This window comes from Schistocerca nitens, chromosome 2 (assembly GCF_023898315.1).
Source record: "Schistocerca nitens isolate TAMUIC-IGC-003100 chromosome 2, iqSchNite1.1, whole genome shotgun sequence".
NCBI classification, from domain to species: Eukaryota; Metazoa; Arthropoda; class Insecta; order Orthoptera; family Acrididae; genus Schistocerca; species Schistocerca nitens.
Window position 1 is genome coordinate 754,884,411 of NC_064615.1, and position 17,773 is coordinate 754,902,183.

Here is a 17,773-nt window from a genome sequence, read left to right on the forward strand (position 1 = left end):
TGTGGAGGCTCATGGTGTGGGACTCCAAGCGGTTCCTGACCGGAAGAGTGTATTCAGCATGTTGATTATGAGTTACTACGGTGGTTGTATGTAGGGGGAAAGACTATCAATCGTTCGCAAAGTGCTGCTATAACTGATTTTCAACTTTTTCTTTAATATCTTGGTTTGTGGAGTTCTTTTAAGATTCTTTCCGTCACCAGGTAATTTTATTATCACTCCAAAGTTTTAAAAATTTAAAACTTAAGCAGACATAACTAAATTTCATCTATTCCAAGGCGGAGGTTGAGATATTGGCTTTTATGGAGTGAGCTTTAGATTGTTTGTTTCCTAAATCGTTATGATTTATAAGGGTTGGGATGTAAATAAAGCTTCTAAATGGTTCAAAAAATGTCCTTGTTCACAACCGAAAGCAGCCTTCCGCTCTCCAGCTTACCTAATAGGTGTGTTACAAAGACAGCACTTTTATCTGAGGGGAATGTGACTGACGAGTCAGCGAGCATACGCAGTAGTCTTGTGCAACAGAAGACACACAGGCTAATAGTGACATAGAAGTTGCGAAGACGTTTCTAGATACGGCAGGATGTGTGTTAATGGCTGTATTTTGGATGCTTAGGGCACAGTTGAGCTGTAGGATTTGTTACACCTTGGCTGATCTAGCATTGGATGTTTCTCCTCCCCTGGAATGCTCTCCGTAGCTGTGAAATGATGTTAAGGACAACATGTAATTCCTGATCGATCCATACCATACTGCGTCCAGCCGTCAATAACCTAATCATCAGTAAAGTTATAGTGTCAACCAAAAAGTATTCCCTGCTCCATTAAACCTACGACTCGTAACTGGTGCGCACAGTAACTTCAGATGTTCAGTTCCCAGGGGCTGTTGCTTGACCTGGACTTAGCAGTCTTATAAAGGAGTGCCGTGAGTCTCAGCTCCTACAGAGTGCAGTAAGGCCTCCACTTGTACTGCACCACGGCGAATGTCTCAGTTTAGCCAGTGAGTCCGAAGAGGATGGTATACGAGGCGTACAGTATGACTAGCCCTACTTTTCTATCCCAGTTCTGCGGCGATTAAGACAAACCGTCCTTTGACTATCCTAGTGAGTAGCATTCTTTCTTCCCGTTTTTCTGAAAATTTCTCTAAGTTTATGTCCCTAGCAAAAGCAGTATCAGTCCGTCAGTTTTACGAAACATAATAAACTGATAATATCGACACAATTAATAATGATTAACTTAAAACTAGAAATTTCAAAAACTAACAATTTCCTGAGAGCGCGTCTTACAGCAGAACTAAATCGGAAGGCATCCTATCGGCGGCTATGGCGCTCAGCCTGTACCTCGTTCTTACACTCGTGTTGTTTCGCAGCCTTTGGTACATATTCTTTAGCTTGCACATTATTCGTTTATTTATTAATATAATCGATTTCTGCCATTGAAATATTGTCGTAAGAAAGTTTACTCGTGACCGGTAGGCTTCATTGGATGAATATCCGTATTGGGAAAAGCGACTATATTTCTTAAGCAAGATTACTTAATACCCGCCTAAATAACAGTGTTTTTCCTACATACCCCGCTACTGACGTAACGGTCGTTCTCGTGTCTAGCCACTGCGCCTCATACCATCCTCCACTGGCAACGCTATGTAGCCAACCGCCTCCTTCAGCTAGCGTGGGAAGTGAAATCTTACTCCCAACAGTGTCCATTCAGCAGTAAATCGACAGTACCGTTTTACTTACTGAACGCCACACGATATGTACATAAGCAATACAAAATTATAAAGATGGAAAAATAAGGAAATAAAATGTGGCTTGAACAGAAGGAGTAGCTTAACGTGTCGTCTCGTCTACGTCATTAATCTTCGAGGCGTCTCGCTGTATGTGTCGGATAGCACTCCATCTGTCAGAAATGTTTGGGACAGGTATTTTTAAAAACAGAAAATCGCACTTACCAAGTCATGATCTTAGCTCCTATTGAAGTAGCCCCCTTGACTATCTAAACGCAGTTGCCAACGTGTGTGGAGGTCTTGGAAGCAAACAGGGAAATTTTCAACTGCGATACCTGCAAGCTCATTTGTGACAGCTCTTAGGAATTGTGCTATATCTTGAAGAAGCTTTCCTTTCAGTGCCCTATTCGCTCGCGGGTATAAGAAAACATTGCAAGGTGAGAAGCCGGTAACAGATAAAAGTATGGGGTCTTGCATTGTCAAGCAGTAAGAATCAGCCCTGAGAATGACACAAGACTGATCGGCGACGTTGAATTGCTTGTCGCAAATGTTCCAAGATTTCGATGTAAACGGTTTGGTTCACTGTTTGACCTGGAGTACCAGATTCACGGTAAACTAATTCTTTACTATCAAAGAATGCTATTAACATTCTCTTTGTTCTCGAAGGTTGTCGTTTGACTTTTGCCGAGTTTGGTGATGCAGGACTCCGCGATTCAGCACCTTGACGCTTTGTGTAAGGGGTCATATTAGTAGAACCAGCTTTCATGCCCAGCAGTAATCCCTGACGGAAATGTCGGATCACGTCAGGCTGTATCCATTAGTTCGTCAGAAATTCTTCGTCTTTTCTCTTTTTGTTCGTCTTTTAGTGTGTGAGGGACGAGTTTTGCATTAAGTTTCCGTTTTCCTAAATCTTTGTGTAATACCTTAAAACACACATCACGATTCAAATTAAGTTTTTCTGATATCGCACGCACAGTTACATGGCCGTCATCTTGCAATAACCACTCTACTCGCTCCACGTTTGGTTCTGTATGTGTTGTAGGTGGGCGACCAGCTCTGGAATCGTCTTGTACGTAATCTCTGTCTTGACGAAACCTTTTATGCCACTCGAAAACACAACTTCTCGACAGTGCCTTGCCTGCATATGCTTGCTTAATCATTGTCCGCTTTCCACTAGCTGTTTTTCCAAGGTTAACCCAAAACATAGTATTCAGTCTTTGCTCACAACCAGCATCCATTGTGTCACTGTAACTAATGCACCACGAACCCAAATAGTGTGTTGCTAAGTTGTCACCAAGTGAGTTGGCGCGGAAACTTGGACAAGGTCATTTGAAGGACACTCGCATACCAGGTAACATAAAAACATTTGTTTCTTGTAGTATTACAAACTTATAAATAAAAAGGACCTGTTCTGGAACTTTTCTGGCAAAGGGAATATTTCGGGCACCCTTATCGTGACCTGTCTTTCCAGCTCCATTGGTGAATGTTGGAAGAACCAAGAACGACTGTCGCTGAGCAGAAGTCCGAGGTCGAACTTTCGTTACTTCGACGTTTGGTCATTTCGTGAGATATATGACAGATGAAGTAATATGTTGTTCGACTGTTATCCGAAAGTGCTCCTAATATGTCACTGTGACAGCTGAAGACACAGCATCGTCATGGTCCAGTGTTCTTTTTGATCTCGAGGATTCCTTAATTTAGGAACACGAAGGAATCGCATAGACGAACTGAGCTAGTGAGTCCTTTTTGCAGGTTATAAATCTGCGGCAAACAGCGGTGGCGGCGCGCCTGCTCACCTGCACGGAGTCGATGCCCGAGTCGTGCTGGTTGGCGGAGGCGTCGCAGCAGCCGGGCTCGTCGTCGCGGCCGGCGGCCACCACGCTGGGCACCAGCGCCAGCGGAGAGCCAGGCTCCTCCGAGGGGAACACGAAGCTCTGGCCGTCCGCCTCGCCCCGCGGGGAGTCCTGGCTCGGCCATACCTGCACCCGACACCGACACGTTCCGCACTCAGCCGTCCCGTACACACTGCCATGTACACTACTGGTCATTAAAATTGACACACCAAGAAGAAATGCAGATGGTAAACGGGTATTAATTGGACACATATATTATACTAGAGCTGACATGTGATTACATTTTCACGCAATTTGGGTGCTTAGATCCTGAGAAATCAGTACCCAGAACAACCACCTCTGGCCGTAATAACGGCCTTGATACGCCTGGGCATTGAGTCAAACAGAGCTTAGATGGGGTGTACAGGTACAGCTGTCCATTCAGATTCAACACGATACCACAGTTTATCAAGACCAATGACTGGCGTTTAGTGACGAGCCAGTTGCTCGGCCACCATTGACCAGACGTTTTCAGTTGGTGAGAGATCTGGAGAATGTGCTGGCCAGGGCAGCAGTCGAACATTTTCTGTATCCAGAAAGGCCCGTACGGGACCTGCAACATGCGGTCGTGCATTATCCTGCTGAAACATAGGGTTTCGCAGGGATCGAATGAAGGGTAGAGACATGGGTCGTAACAATTCTGAAATGTAACGTCCACTGTTCAAAGTGCCGTCAGTGCGAACAAGAGGTGACCGAGATGTGTAACCAATGGCACCTCATACCATCACGCCGGGTGATCACGAATGCACGCTCCAATGTGCGTTCATGCGATATCGCCAAACACGGATGCGACCATCATGACGCTGTAAACAGAACCTGGATTCATCCGAAAAAATGACGTTTTGCCATTCGTGTACCCAGGTTCGCCGTTGAGTACACCATCGCAGGCGCTCCTGTCTGTGATGCAGCGTAATGGGTAACCACAGCCATGGTTTCCGAGCTCATAGTCCATGCTGCTGCAAACGTCGTTGAACTGTTCGTGCAGATGGTTGTTGTCTTGCAAACGTCCCAATCTGTTTACTCAGTGATCCAGACGTGGCCGGACGATCCGTTACAGCCAGGCGGATAAGATGCCTGTCATCTCGACTGATAGTGATACGAGGCCGTTGGGATCCAGCACGGCGTTCCGTATTACCCTCCTGAACCCACCGATTCCATATTCTGCTGATAGTCATTGGATCTCGACCAACGAGAGCAGCAATGTCGCGTTACGATAAGCCGATATCGCGATAGGCTACAGTCCCACCTTTATCAAAGTCGTAAACGTGATGGTACGTATTTCTCCTCCTTACACGAGGCATCACAACAACGTTTCACCAGGCAACGCTGGTCAACTGCTCTTTGTGAGTGATAAATCGGTTGGAAACTTTCCTCATGTCAGCACGTTGTAGGTGTCGCCACCAGGGCTAACCTTGTGTGAATGCTCTGAAAAGCTAATCATTTGCGTATCACAGCATCTTCTTTCTGTCGGTTAAATTTCGTGCCTGTAGCACGTCATCTTCGTGGTGTAGCAATTTTAATGCCCAGTAGTGTATTTCAAATCAGGCGTAACTGCATAAAGCCTTTGCCCGAACATTTGTTTTGGCGTAAATGGTGAAAAAAGGTTTGTAACACGAACAATACTCGGCAGGAAAAGCAAGAAAAAAATTTTCCAAGGCTTACAGTTCTAGCTATTAAGATATGTGTCACGCATTTTGAACCATACAACAAAAGTATGGCATGTTTCAAAAGTCCGGGAACACTTTAAAAAGTTTATTGGAGTCAAATGAGTAGCTTTACAATGTAACAATACAGGGTGCACATTAATAAAACCGACAAATTGCAGGGACGGACTGCTGACCGTAAATGGAGGAAAAAGGTCCTATGTACGTGTCCGGAAACGTATCGTTGCCACGGTAGCTGGCGCTGACGAATGAGTTCCTCTGACCACGTGTAGTGTGTTCTTTCTGAGTTGCAGGCCGTCTGGTTGACGCAGCGTAGTATAAGCACCAGAATGGCCCGGTATTCCCGTCGGGAACAAGGCGAGACGGTGTTTGTGTTCTGCCAAGCACATGGAAACGGTCGAACGGCAGCACGGCTATAACAAAACGAACACCCTCACACACATCAACGATTTTGCACAAAGTTTCAAGCCCTTTGTCGGACTTTGTGTGTTCATTGGTCAGTTTGGACAGACGAACGTGCAGGAACGCGACAGACAGCGTATACCTGATTTGGAAGACCGGATTCTACACCATGTCGAGACTAACCCTAATACAAGCTCCAGGCAAGTCACCCGCCAACATGGTGTAAGCCAAAGTACGATTATGTGAATCCTGCATGACAGATATGTGCGAACGCGTGCATCGCATCCCATGGAGGCCGTTTTGAATATCTGCTGTGACGTGTATAAACAACTCTGTGCTGTATTCTGGGACGATTTTTTGTCGTTGCACGCACACCATGCATTTCTAGAGACCTGTTCATAGGATCTTTTTTTCTTTCTTCCCAATCAGGAATTCACCCTTGCAGTTTGTCGATTTTATTAAAGTTCGCTCTGTATATATAATTTAAAGAGTAAACTTGTAGCCGGCCGTTATGGCCGAGCGGTTCTAGGCGCTTCAGTCTGGAACCGCGCGACCGCTACGGTCGCAGGTTCGAATCCTGCCTCGGGCATGGATGTGTGTGATGTCCTTAGGTTCGTTAGGTTTAAATAGTTCTAAGTTCTAGGGGACTGATGACCTCAGATGTTAAGTCCTATAGTGCTCAGAGCCAAGTAAACTTGTAACTTTTTCCTCATTGCAGTCGTGACGCGTAGTTTTATGTTTGATCGCTTCGTGCTATCGTTATCAAGAGGGCGCTATCTGGAGCTGAGCAGCGTTTCCGCATCCTAGAATTTCACAAAACAGAGAGTGAAACTGATGTCCAACGACAATTCAGGATGAAGTACGGAAAAGCAGGAGCAACCAGAAAGGCAACCTACAATTGGCATGCGAGCTTCGCTGAAACTGGATGTTTTTGAGATAAGAAGAGAAGTCGTCGGGCAAGTGTGGATGCAAATAACACTGAACAAGTGATAAAGTTCACAAGGAGTCCGGCAAAATCTCTACGCAGAGCTTCGCTTGAATTGGAAATGTCAACAATAACTGTGTGGCCTGTTTTACATAAAAAATTAAACATGAAACCACGGAGACTACAGTAATGCAAAACTTATATCATATAGACAAAGCACAGCGCTTCGAATTTTGCTGTGCATTGCAGGTCGAAGATGATGGTGTAAGTTCGGTAATGTTTTTCTGGCGAGGCGACATTTCATACAAATGGGAAAGTACAGAGGCACAACTGTAGGACTTGGGGAAACTCTCATAACATTGTTGAACACGAGCGAGATTCTTCGAAGATCAGTCTTTTTGTGCCATGTCTCATAAGAAACTTTATGGACCTTTCTTCGTTGAAGAATGGACTGTTACTCGAAAGTCCTCCCTTCAGATGTTGCATAACTGGTTAATGCCATATTTGCAAACAGAATCAAGAGAACCTTGTCCCTCAGTTAGATGGTGCACCTCCACATGTTCACCGTGATGTCATGGCACACCTGAACACAGTGCTGCCCAATCTTTGGAATGGTCGTGATGGAGCAAGAGACCAATAAGTGCTAAAACGACCTCCTATCTCCCTGGATATTGTAATTTCTTTTTATAGCGTTGCGTGAAGTATCTCTTTCAGATGATGTTTTGGAATTGAAACGGAGAATAGAACCAGCGACAGCCACAGTCTAGGAAGACGTGTTGGCCTGTGTGTTGCAAGAGTTTGTAGGATAACACATGATTCCCACATGATGTGTATGTGAAGCGAATGTTGTTGAAAAGAACTTACAAGTTTGCTCTTTGAAATTATGTATATTATTACTTTGTGATGCTACTCATTCGGCCATAATAATGTTTTCCAGGAGTTCAGATACGCGCTGTACAGGTATTTTAAATAATAATGGGTGTTTGTGGTGACAAACAAATTAATATATTTATATATAAAAATACAATATGATGAAAAACAATTCGTTAAAAATACCTTTGAACATGTGGTGTACTAAATCTGACACAACACATTAAACGTGTGAGGTGATGTTTCCTGTAAGACAGTTCTTGGTGCATTATACTTCTTAATAACACAGGTACTGCTGCTTCTAATGTACAGGGTGTATGGAACGTACCTAGGTTTTATAAAGTGAATTTACAAGGAGACGGAAGCATAATGCAAATGGAGTGAACGTATAGGCTATTAAATAATGTTTGCATTTCTGGAGTCACTGTGCGGGCATGTATGAGCTGGCTCCGAGGTCATATTGCCATACCGGCGACGATACAGCTGCAGACATCTGGTTACCAGGCCAGACTTGCGCTTCATGCTCAGCATTTATTTGTTCCATCTTCTTCGCTTTCTACCTTCCTTCTTCTTTTCCCCTCGGCAAGCGCCTTTTTCTTTATTTTTTGCAGTACAGATGGTTGCCGTTAGAGGAGCTGTACTCACCAGGTGGAAAGATGCCCGGTCGCCTGACTGTTCAACAGTGAGCACAGTGTACTGGACGTTACGAAGTGTGGAATTCCAACGTTCTCGTGCAGAGATGGTGGCATACTGCGAGTGGTGTCAATGCCACAGTTCGCTCAGGGAGAAAAAAAATTGTCACAGAAAGTTAATGACCAAAGGCTCTGTTAAAGATGCTAGAAAAATGGTTCTCCATCTACGTCTCGATATGATGATAAAGCGGCGAGTGTGCAGGAAAGGTATGTATACTGCCTTTCGAGAAAGTGCACTCAGAAGGTAAGCGTATCTCAAGTCTTGCATAAAGAACTGAATTATCGAACATGGGAACCGTATCAAGTGCAGCAGCTAATGACAGAGGATTGTGATCGCAGAATGAAGTACGGGGAGTCGATTATGCATTGGCACAAAGATTGGCTTCAATTGTTTAACAATATTTTCTAGAATGACGAGACCGTATTCCATGTGGGAAGCATTATCAGTCGACGCAGTGCCCACTATTGGGCGAAAGACGATCCTAGTATTACAGCGGAGAAGATGCAGTCTCGCTCAAAAGTGACTGTGCGGCGTGGATTGATAGTCACAAATGTTATCGGACAATTTATTATGTGTGACACAATGAACGCAGTACGCTACCTGCGTATGCTTCAAAATTTTGTTTATCCCCCAGTATTTGCATGGGAAAACATCGAAGACATTATTTTTATACAAGATGGCCCATCGTCTCGCTTTGCAAATTTACGAGCTTGGGTGGTTGAGAGGCTTTTAAGACGTTGGCTAGGAAGACGCGCACCTCATGACCGGCCTGAAAGAATTCCTGACCTGAGGCCATGTGACTTCTTTTTATGGGGCTGAGAAAAATGTGAAGTGTACCAGACGAAACCTCACACAATGGAAGAGTTGGAAACACGGATTCGGCAAGCTAACGGCAGTATTCCACACGACCTTCTCCATAGGAATGTGGATTCCATACTCCGCAGTTTGAGATGGTTTGTCGACGTCAAAGGCGCCTACATTGTATTTTAAAGTATGCATCCACATTCTTATACAAAAATTTATGCACTATAATAATTTTAAAGAAATTAGCGTTGTAAATGTAGAACGTATTTGCCTTTTTCAATACCTACTTACTTTGTGGACACCCTGTACATACGCTTACTTACATGTTACTGCTAGCACGATAACATTACTGTTGAACCTTAAAATTTTGAACTGATACTGAAAATTACGCCATTTACCATCTTTGACTCTAAAAACTAATAAAGTTTACAAATTTGTGACACAAACGCGACAGTTACATCACGCAAGTTCTAGAAAATGACGGAGTGATGTCTGCGCTTTATTCTAAACAATGCATGCTTCCGCTCTTTTGCAACAAAGCCGAGAAACACAAAGTGGTCCATACTACCTGTCGACCCATACCAACCGCCGTTCCCCTAATAATGAAAGAAAATAATGACTCTCCCGGTACTGGTGTAGAGAATGGGAGTAAAGCCGTTAAAGGAAAGATGCATACAGAAGCCGGTGTTTCAATACAAATTGTGACTACAGGAGAAGTAATAGGAGAAGAAATAGCAAAACTGTTTACGGAATATCTGAGGAGGAATGCTGTTCTACAAAAACCGTAAACAATGTGATAAATTTTCTCTTCGCCTAAAAGGAGAAAAGCAAGACAGTCCATAAAAACACCAAGGACTTACCTGCCTTCTCTTCGTAATTTACTAGACGTTCGCTAATATTAACAACGACCACATTACAGAAACACAGAATTTAGTCAGGGGAAGGAAGCTAGTTTTCGAAGTAAGTATATTAAAATGAATCGTATATCATTCGTGGAGAAGGAAATATATTACCACTCTGAATGGTATTAATAAATTTTGGAAAATATTTTGCTGCGTTCCAAGAAAATATGTTGTAACAGCCATTAAGAAATATAACACTGAATCAACATCTCTTGGTATAATAAAGAATACATGAAATAATACTAAACTTACCATTAGACTTAATCTGAATTTCACATTCAGAACTGAAAGAAGAATCCAAACCTTGTATTCCACTTTATCAAAATTAATTTCAGCAGCACTAAATGGAGGTCTCAGGTCTGTAATTTGGGGAAAAGGAAAACAAATTAAGAAGAAACATACCGGATTCACCTTGTCTAGTTTTGGCGACACGCTTGAGATTCAAAACAATAGTTAAAGATTTATTTTTAAATAGAAAATTGAAAAGAAAATTAAACAAATTTTCAATGAAGTCATATAACCAGTTGATAAATTTTAATTTCGACAGCAGTTTCAGACAACGGGTAGAAAGACAGCACAAGGTATATACTAAGTATTAAAAATGGTCGGCATTGCTTTGGGTAAATGAGTTTTGTCAATGAAAATTCCAAAGTTTCTGATACGGGAAGTTCGCCGTTTGCTTGTATTACCAGTTGTGACTTACGGTTGTGACATATGGAGTTTTGATACGAAAACTTCCAATAACCAAGATTTGATCGGCTAGCAATCAAGAGGTGAATGTTGGGAATCACTACGAGGGACGGGAAAACAAAAACATGAATGTGGGACTCGATTAGAATGGAAGCTGTAATTATGAAGGTAATGAATGTGAAGTAGATGTGTGTGGAACGTGCTTGCCAACACATGGGAGGTAGACGATTCAATTAAGTTCCTAGACTGAGGAAATGATATAATGGAAAGTGAGATGACGTCATGAAGGATAAATCCAAAATATTGTCTATATGACTTGACATTGACTTGGTATTGTAACTCTTCACAGCCTGATATACAGGAAAAAACGGCTCCAGTGAATCCACGATCGGATACAGTGAGACTTTCCCAAAACCCACAGAAGATGGACAGCTGCAGCTTATGTCAAGTGTCTGCTTCACTCTAAAAAGGGTGTCCCATTTAAAGACTGACTCTCAGCTGCGTGAGTCCACCAAGCGTCGAGCACCTAGGACACTAAGGCAATTCCGTTACAGACAGGCTTGTTGTTAAGCGGCCCTTCTTGATGGCTCGAGAATACAGAGAAACGCCTGAAGTATGGTCTTTCGCACGATTTGATGGTAGAATTTTTAAGCATCCAAACACTTTTCTCGTCTTACCTGATGTTCGAAATACAAAGTTGCAGAAGACACATGCTGTGAGCCTGCTGGGAGCAGGGGAATATCCACTACAGTCAGAGAGGTCAGTAACATCTTGTCGGACATCAGCGGCTTCCTACCAGGACAGGGATTAGGCAGGAAAGACGAAGAAGTTAAGCAACCAGAGTGTTGCCTCCAGAGCAAACGGTGTGCATGAAGACTGTGGTGTCACCGCCAGACACCACACTTGCTAGGTGGTAGCCTTTAAATCGGCCGCGGTCCGCTAGTATACGTCGGACCCGCGTGTCGCCACTGTCAGTGATTGCAGACCGAGCGCCGCCACACGGCAGGTCTAGAGAGACGTCCTAGCACTCGCCCCAGTTGTACAGCAGACTTTGCCAGAGATGGATCAATGACCAATACGCTCTCATTTGCCGAGACGATAGTTAGCATAGCCTTCAGCTACGTCATTTGCTACGACCTAGCAAGGCGCCATTACCAGTTTATATTGAGATTATAATTCATGTATCAACAAGAGCGATGTTCTCCAATTGTGGATTAAAGTTAAGTATTCCAAGAGCTTCGTACTTTATTTATTAGACTCAACTCCTTCAATTGTTCCAGACTTCACGCCAGTCTGCGTGAGCTTAAACGCGTGCATTTCGGCCTCCTCTAGCAACACGGTGTTGGCTCTTCTGCCAACACATCATATGGCGACGAGTGTAAAAACGGTCTTCTTCTTTATACTTGCTTAAATTGCTTGTGTCATGGCTTCGCCACAATCTCCAGATGTACGTCCGAATTTTATCGCTTGCAGAATCAGCAGACGCAGGCCTTATTGGATGCCCTTGGACAGCTCGTCCAGGGTCAACGTGCAGTGCAAAACGATGCGGCAGCCGCCGCTCCACCGCTACCGCCGCCACAACACGCTGTTGCACCACCTTTTCGTCCTTTTGATGCTGCACTGGAAAGCTGGACGGAGTGGTCACGCCAATTTGGATTCCATCTCACCACCTAAAGAATTCAAGGTATTGAGCGGCAGCCTTCTTTACTTTCTTGTGTAGGAGTGTCCATCTACCGTGTGATGGTGAAATTGTTTCCCCGACGCGACGTAGCAACTCTGTCCTACGACGAAATTTTGTCTGCATTAGATGCACATTTGAAAGAATCAGTCAATGTCGTTGCAAAAAGGTATACATTCTTTCGTACAAAACGTACGGCCGGTCAAACTAATCAGGAGTGGGTTGCAACTTTGCAAGGCCTTACTCGGGATTGTGCTTTTGAGTGTGAATGTGGACTCCCTTATTCAGATACTATGGTGCGTGATGCGATTGCACAGAACGTTTCTGATGTTCGTATAAGGGAACAGATTTTGAAACTAGTCAATCCCTCCCTTCAACAAGTGATAGACATATTGGATCGGCAAGACACACTTGACTTTGCTCAGGAATCATTTGCAACTTCGCCAGCCGTGTGTCACGTTAACCGGCCCGCCGGGTGCGCTGCACGGAACAGTAAACAGCCCTCGCGCCCGTCCGCGCAGCTGCCGCCAAGCTCTCCAGTATGTGTGCCGCGCAAGCAAGCAAATGCAGTGCTAAAGTCATGCCCACGGTGCGCTACTAGACATTCGCGTGAGAATTGCCCATCACGCCAAGCTATTTGATTTTTCTGTAATAAAAAAGGACATGTTCAGAGTGTTTGCCAGAAAAAGCTTAGATCGGCCACTCACAACCGTTCCAGGCCCTATGCTTCGCGCCGGAATCGAACCAAGAATATTCATGCTCGTGAACCTTCGCCCATGGACATTCATGTAGTTCATTCCACTCCGCCCAGTGGCGCTCTTTCTAACAGTGACTGTGTTCGTCCCACAAATAGTGTGCGTCGACATCGCCGGAAATCGCGTCAAGTCGCAAGTGCTTCTGTACCAGTGTCTGTTCACATTGCACGAGACAGTCGCTCTTGTCGTCAGCAGGACAATAAACTTTTTGTATATTTGGTCATTAATGGCAACGTGATCCCATTCCAGCTCGATACCGGAGCTGCAGTTTCACTGATCAATAAAGACACGTACAAACAACTGGGCACACCTCCGTTGCATGCCGCAAATGTTAAGTTAAATAGTTATTCAGGACAAGCTATCCCTGTGTTAGGACAGTGCAGCCTTCTTGCAACATACAAGGGACAAACAAAACTTGTGTCATTTTACGTTCTTCGTTCTTCTTCTGCAGTGAACTTGTTTGGTTTAGATTTATTTCAGTTGTTTAACTTGTCTATAGTAAATCAGGTCCTATCAGTGAACCAGACTGTGCCTTCAGACAGTGTTTCTTGTCTATGTGAAGAATTTGCAGACATTTTTGCACCGGGCTCCGGTTACGCTAAGAACTATAAAGCACATTTGGCACTGAAAGTAAACGCGCAACTGAAATTTTTCAGAGCGCGCAATGTTCCCCGCGCATTGCGTGATGAGGTCGCAAGAACATTACACGATTTGGAATCACAATGTGTGATTGAACGTGTGCAGGCTTCTCTCTGGGCATCACCCTTAGTAATTTTGTCAAAACCTTCCGGAAAATTGAGACTTTGTGTGGACTTCAAGGCAACAGTGAATCCACAACTAGTGATTGCAACTTTTCCTTTACCCCACCCGGAAGATCTTTTTGACAAACTGTGCCCGGGTAAATATTTTTCGAAGTTGGACCTCGCAGACGCGTACTTGCAAATACCGGTGGACGAAGACTCCCAGCGCGTTTTGGTGATTAACACGCATCTTGGTTTGTACCGATTCAAAAGACTGCCATTCGGGTGTGCATCCGCCCCTGCATTGTTTCAGCAATATCTGCAAACTGTTTGTGCGTCGGTCCATACTGCAGCAAACTATCTGGACGATATTGTGATCTCTGGAAAGACGGAAGAAGAACATTTAGCCAAACATTATTTCAGGTCTTGCGACAAAATGGTCTTCGTTTGCGGAAGGACAAATGTGTGTTTTTTGCTCGTGACTTACCCTATCTGGGAGATGTAATCAATGCTCAAGGCATACATCCCAGTCCAGAGCACCTCCGTGCCATACAAGACTTGCCTTCGCCGCAGAATTTGAAGAAGCTATAGAGTGTGCTGGGACAAATCAATTACTACCATAAATATGTGCGCCACGCCTCTTCCATTTCAGCTCCGCTTCATCGCTTACGCCGTAAAGGTGTTCCGTTCGTCTGGACGACGGAATGCGAAGGCGCCTTTCGCCAATTGAAATCGGCGTTGCTTTCCAGTACTTGCCTTACGCCATTCGATCCCCAGAAACCCCTTTTGTTGATGGTAGATGCATCGGATTTCGGGATCGGTGCTGTGCTTGTGCACAAAGATGGATCGCATGATCGCCCCATTGCCTTTGCGTCCAAATTGCTCTCGTCTGCGCAAAGAAATTATTCACAGAGAGAGAAAGAAGCTTTGGCTCTCGTATTTGGTGTTACTAAGTTTCATGATTTCTTGTATGGTCGTCACTTTACCATCATCACAGACCGCAAACCTTTGACATCGCTTTTTCATCCGAACAAGCCTGTACCTCCACCTACAGCGCAGAAATTCATTCGCTGGTCTATTTTCCTCTCGCAGTACCGCTACGATATCTTGTATCGGTCCACTGCTAAGCACGGAAACGCCGATGCGTTGTCCCGTTTGCCTGTTGCTGAGGATAGAGCATTCGATTCCTCCGAACTTGCTTGCATGTTCATTGATGCGGAAACCGATGACGTGGTCGAATCGTTTCCGATCGATTTTCGTCGTGTGGCTACAGCCACAGCTGCTGACCCTGCCCTTGCTACCGTTTTGCGTTTTAAACAACTTGCTCGTCAGCACTGTACTTGGTTCGGAATCGATGCTGCGATTACGAATATGTGCTCTTCTTGCATGGCGTGTGCCGATCAACAATGCGCGCCACCGCGGAAATTCTTTGCATGGCCAAAAGCCACTTCCCCTTGGCAACGCTTACACATCGATTTTGCTGGTCCATTCTGGAATGCTCGATGGTTGGTTGTGGTCGATTCATTCAGTAATTTCCCTTTTGTTGTACGGATGTCTTCCACGACGTCTTCTGCCACCATCCACGCGTTATCCGCTATCTTTTGCATTGAAGGTCTTCCACAGACTATTGTTTCCGACAATGGCCCACAATTCATGTCTGCAGAATTTCAGTCATTCTGCAAGGCCAATGGTATTCAACATCTGACGTCCGCGCCGTTTTCACCACAGTCAAACGGTGCCGCTGAACGATTGGTCAGGACTTTCAAGTCACAGATGTTGAAGTAGAAAGAGTCGCATACTCGGGAGGACGCGTTATTGCTCTTTTTGTCCTCGTATCGCTCTCAGCCCCGAGATGGTCGTTCGCCGGCTGAGTTGCTTCACGGTCGCCCTCATCGAACCTTGATGTCTTTGTTACATCCGCCGCATCAGGTTCCTGTGCAGCGGCAGACACCTGCTTTTGTTCCAGGCGACGTTGTATACTATCGCAACTGTCGAGGTTCACGGCGTTGGCTCGCAGGGCGCATTCTTCGCTGCCTTGGCCGCGCTATGTATCTGGTTTTGGGGGCCTCTGGTGCGGTGCGTCGGCATCTCAATCAGCTGCGCCTCTGTTCGTCGCCTGGGTTCTGCCGCTCCCCGTCTGCCTTCAGTGGCGGTGCCGTCCGGTCAGCGCCCTGGGGACCCATCTACTGGCTCGCCTCATCCCCAGGTGTTACCGACGCTGCCTTCCATTTTGCCCCATGGCGACGCGCCGCCGCCTGTTCGCCCGCCGGCGACGCCCGAAGTGGACGCGCCGCTGCAACCGCCGGGTGCCTCCCTGGGTCACGCGCCGCCGATCGCTTCCCGTGACCAGCTGTCCTCCGACATGGAACTCTTGCCCACTCCGGACCAGATGTCGTCTTCGCCCGTTGGGAGCCCCGTTCTGATGGAGGTCGACCCTTCGGCTCCTCCTGTCTCTGCGGGCGCATATACCGCATGTTGGCGTGCACCCTGGACTAGGTATTCAGGCGTTTCCTAGCTCCCTTCGGACCGAATGGCAGGGTGCGGGTGGCACAGCCTCGCCTGTTGTTGGGCTCCCCACCTCGTCGAATACGTCAACATGGGGTCCTCCCCACGGCAGGCGGAAGCCTTATAACACAACCGTCCGCCGATTTGCGGGGGAGGAATGTGGTGTCACCGCCAGACACCTCACTTGCTAGGTGGTAGCCTTTAAATCGGCCGCGGTCCGCTAGTATACGTCGGACCCGCGTGTCGCCACTGTCAGTGATTGCAGACCTAGCGCCGCCACACGGCAGGTCTAGAGAGACGTCCTAGCACTCGCCCCAGTTGTACAGCAGACTTTGCCAGAGATGGATCAATGACCAATAGGCTCTCATTTGCCGAGACGATAGTTAGCATAACCTTCAGCTACGTCATTTGCTACGACCTAGCAAGGCGCCATTACCAGTTTATATTGAGATTATAATTCATGTATCAACAAGAGCGATGTTCTCCAATTGTGGAATAATTAAGTATTCCAAGAGCTTCGTACTTTATTTATTAGTCTCAACTCCTTCAATTGTTCCAGACTTCACGCCAGTCTGCGTGAGCTTAAACGCGTGCATTTCGGCCTCCTCTATCAACACGGTGTTGGCTCTTCTGCCAACACATCAAAGACTAAAGCTGCAGGCCCAGTCAACGCCCACACGACACCTCAAAAGCTCTGTCTGGAGATAAACAAATCACACCACCCACACAGGCTTGCATGTAACACTTACACCTTCCTGTGGTGCTATAAAGTAACTTACTGCTCCCTTCATGCCTCGTGTCTATGCCCAGTCAAAAAGGCCCTGATCGTATTTTTGTTATGATGATTTGTAAAAGATTATAATAATAGACGTCAATATTTCCTTGCTTTATCATCAATTTACAATGTTAATTTCGATTCCATTACAGTATACATGTACAGAAATACACTTACAGATGGCTTTCACACTTTTACTGGATATCTTGCTGCAGTGTGTGATGGAACGGTGTTACTTTACATCGTTCATAGTGTGTTACGAAATATGATTTGTTGATTTACGAACATTTCATGAGGCTCATACAGAGAGGCGTAGTCAACATCCTGTGAAAGTGTAATTTGATATTACGTAATTATCCGTTGTTGTAGCCTTAAGCACATAAATGAACACGAAATGAGTAAGGTCTCAGCTTATCCTAAGAGCAGTAAAAATTATGTTTATGCAGTGCACAATATTCTGCCAAAGAACAGTGGCAGTGATTAGCCCTGAGGACGGCCTTATTGTCCCGTTTTGTAAACACCATTCCAAAATGGCTCTGAGCACTATGGGACTTAACAGCTGAGGTCATCAGTCCCCTAGAACTTAGAACTACTTTTAGCTAACTAATCTAAGGACATCACACACATCCATGCCCGAGGCTAGATTCGAACCTGCGACCGTAGCGGTTGCTTGGTTCCAGATTGAAGCGCCTAGAACTGCTCGGCCACACCAGCCGGCAAACACCTTTTCTATAAGGGGAAATTCGGAGTAGGCTGAC

General features: G+C 45.4%; 1 protein-coding gene across 1 annotated transcript in view; it reads right to left on the minus strand.

Annotated features, from left to right (window-relative positions):
- Positions 1–17,773, minus strand: part of LOC126235307 (uncharacterized) — a 115,292-nt gene that overhangs the window by 86,777 nt on the left and 10,742 nt on the right. The window contains exon 3 of the mRNA XM_049944031.1: positions 3,517–3,699. Coding sequence (XP_049799988.1) covers positions 3,517–3,699 — 183 coding nt within the window. The remainder of the gene's footprint in view (positions 1–3,516; positions 3,700–17,773) is intronic.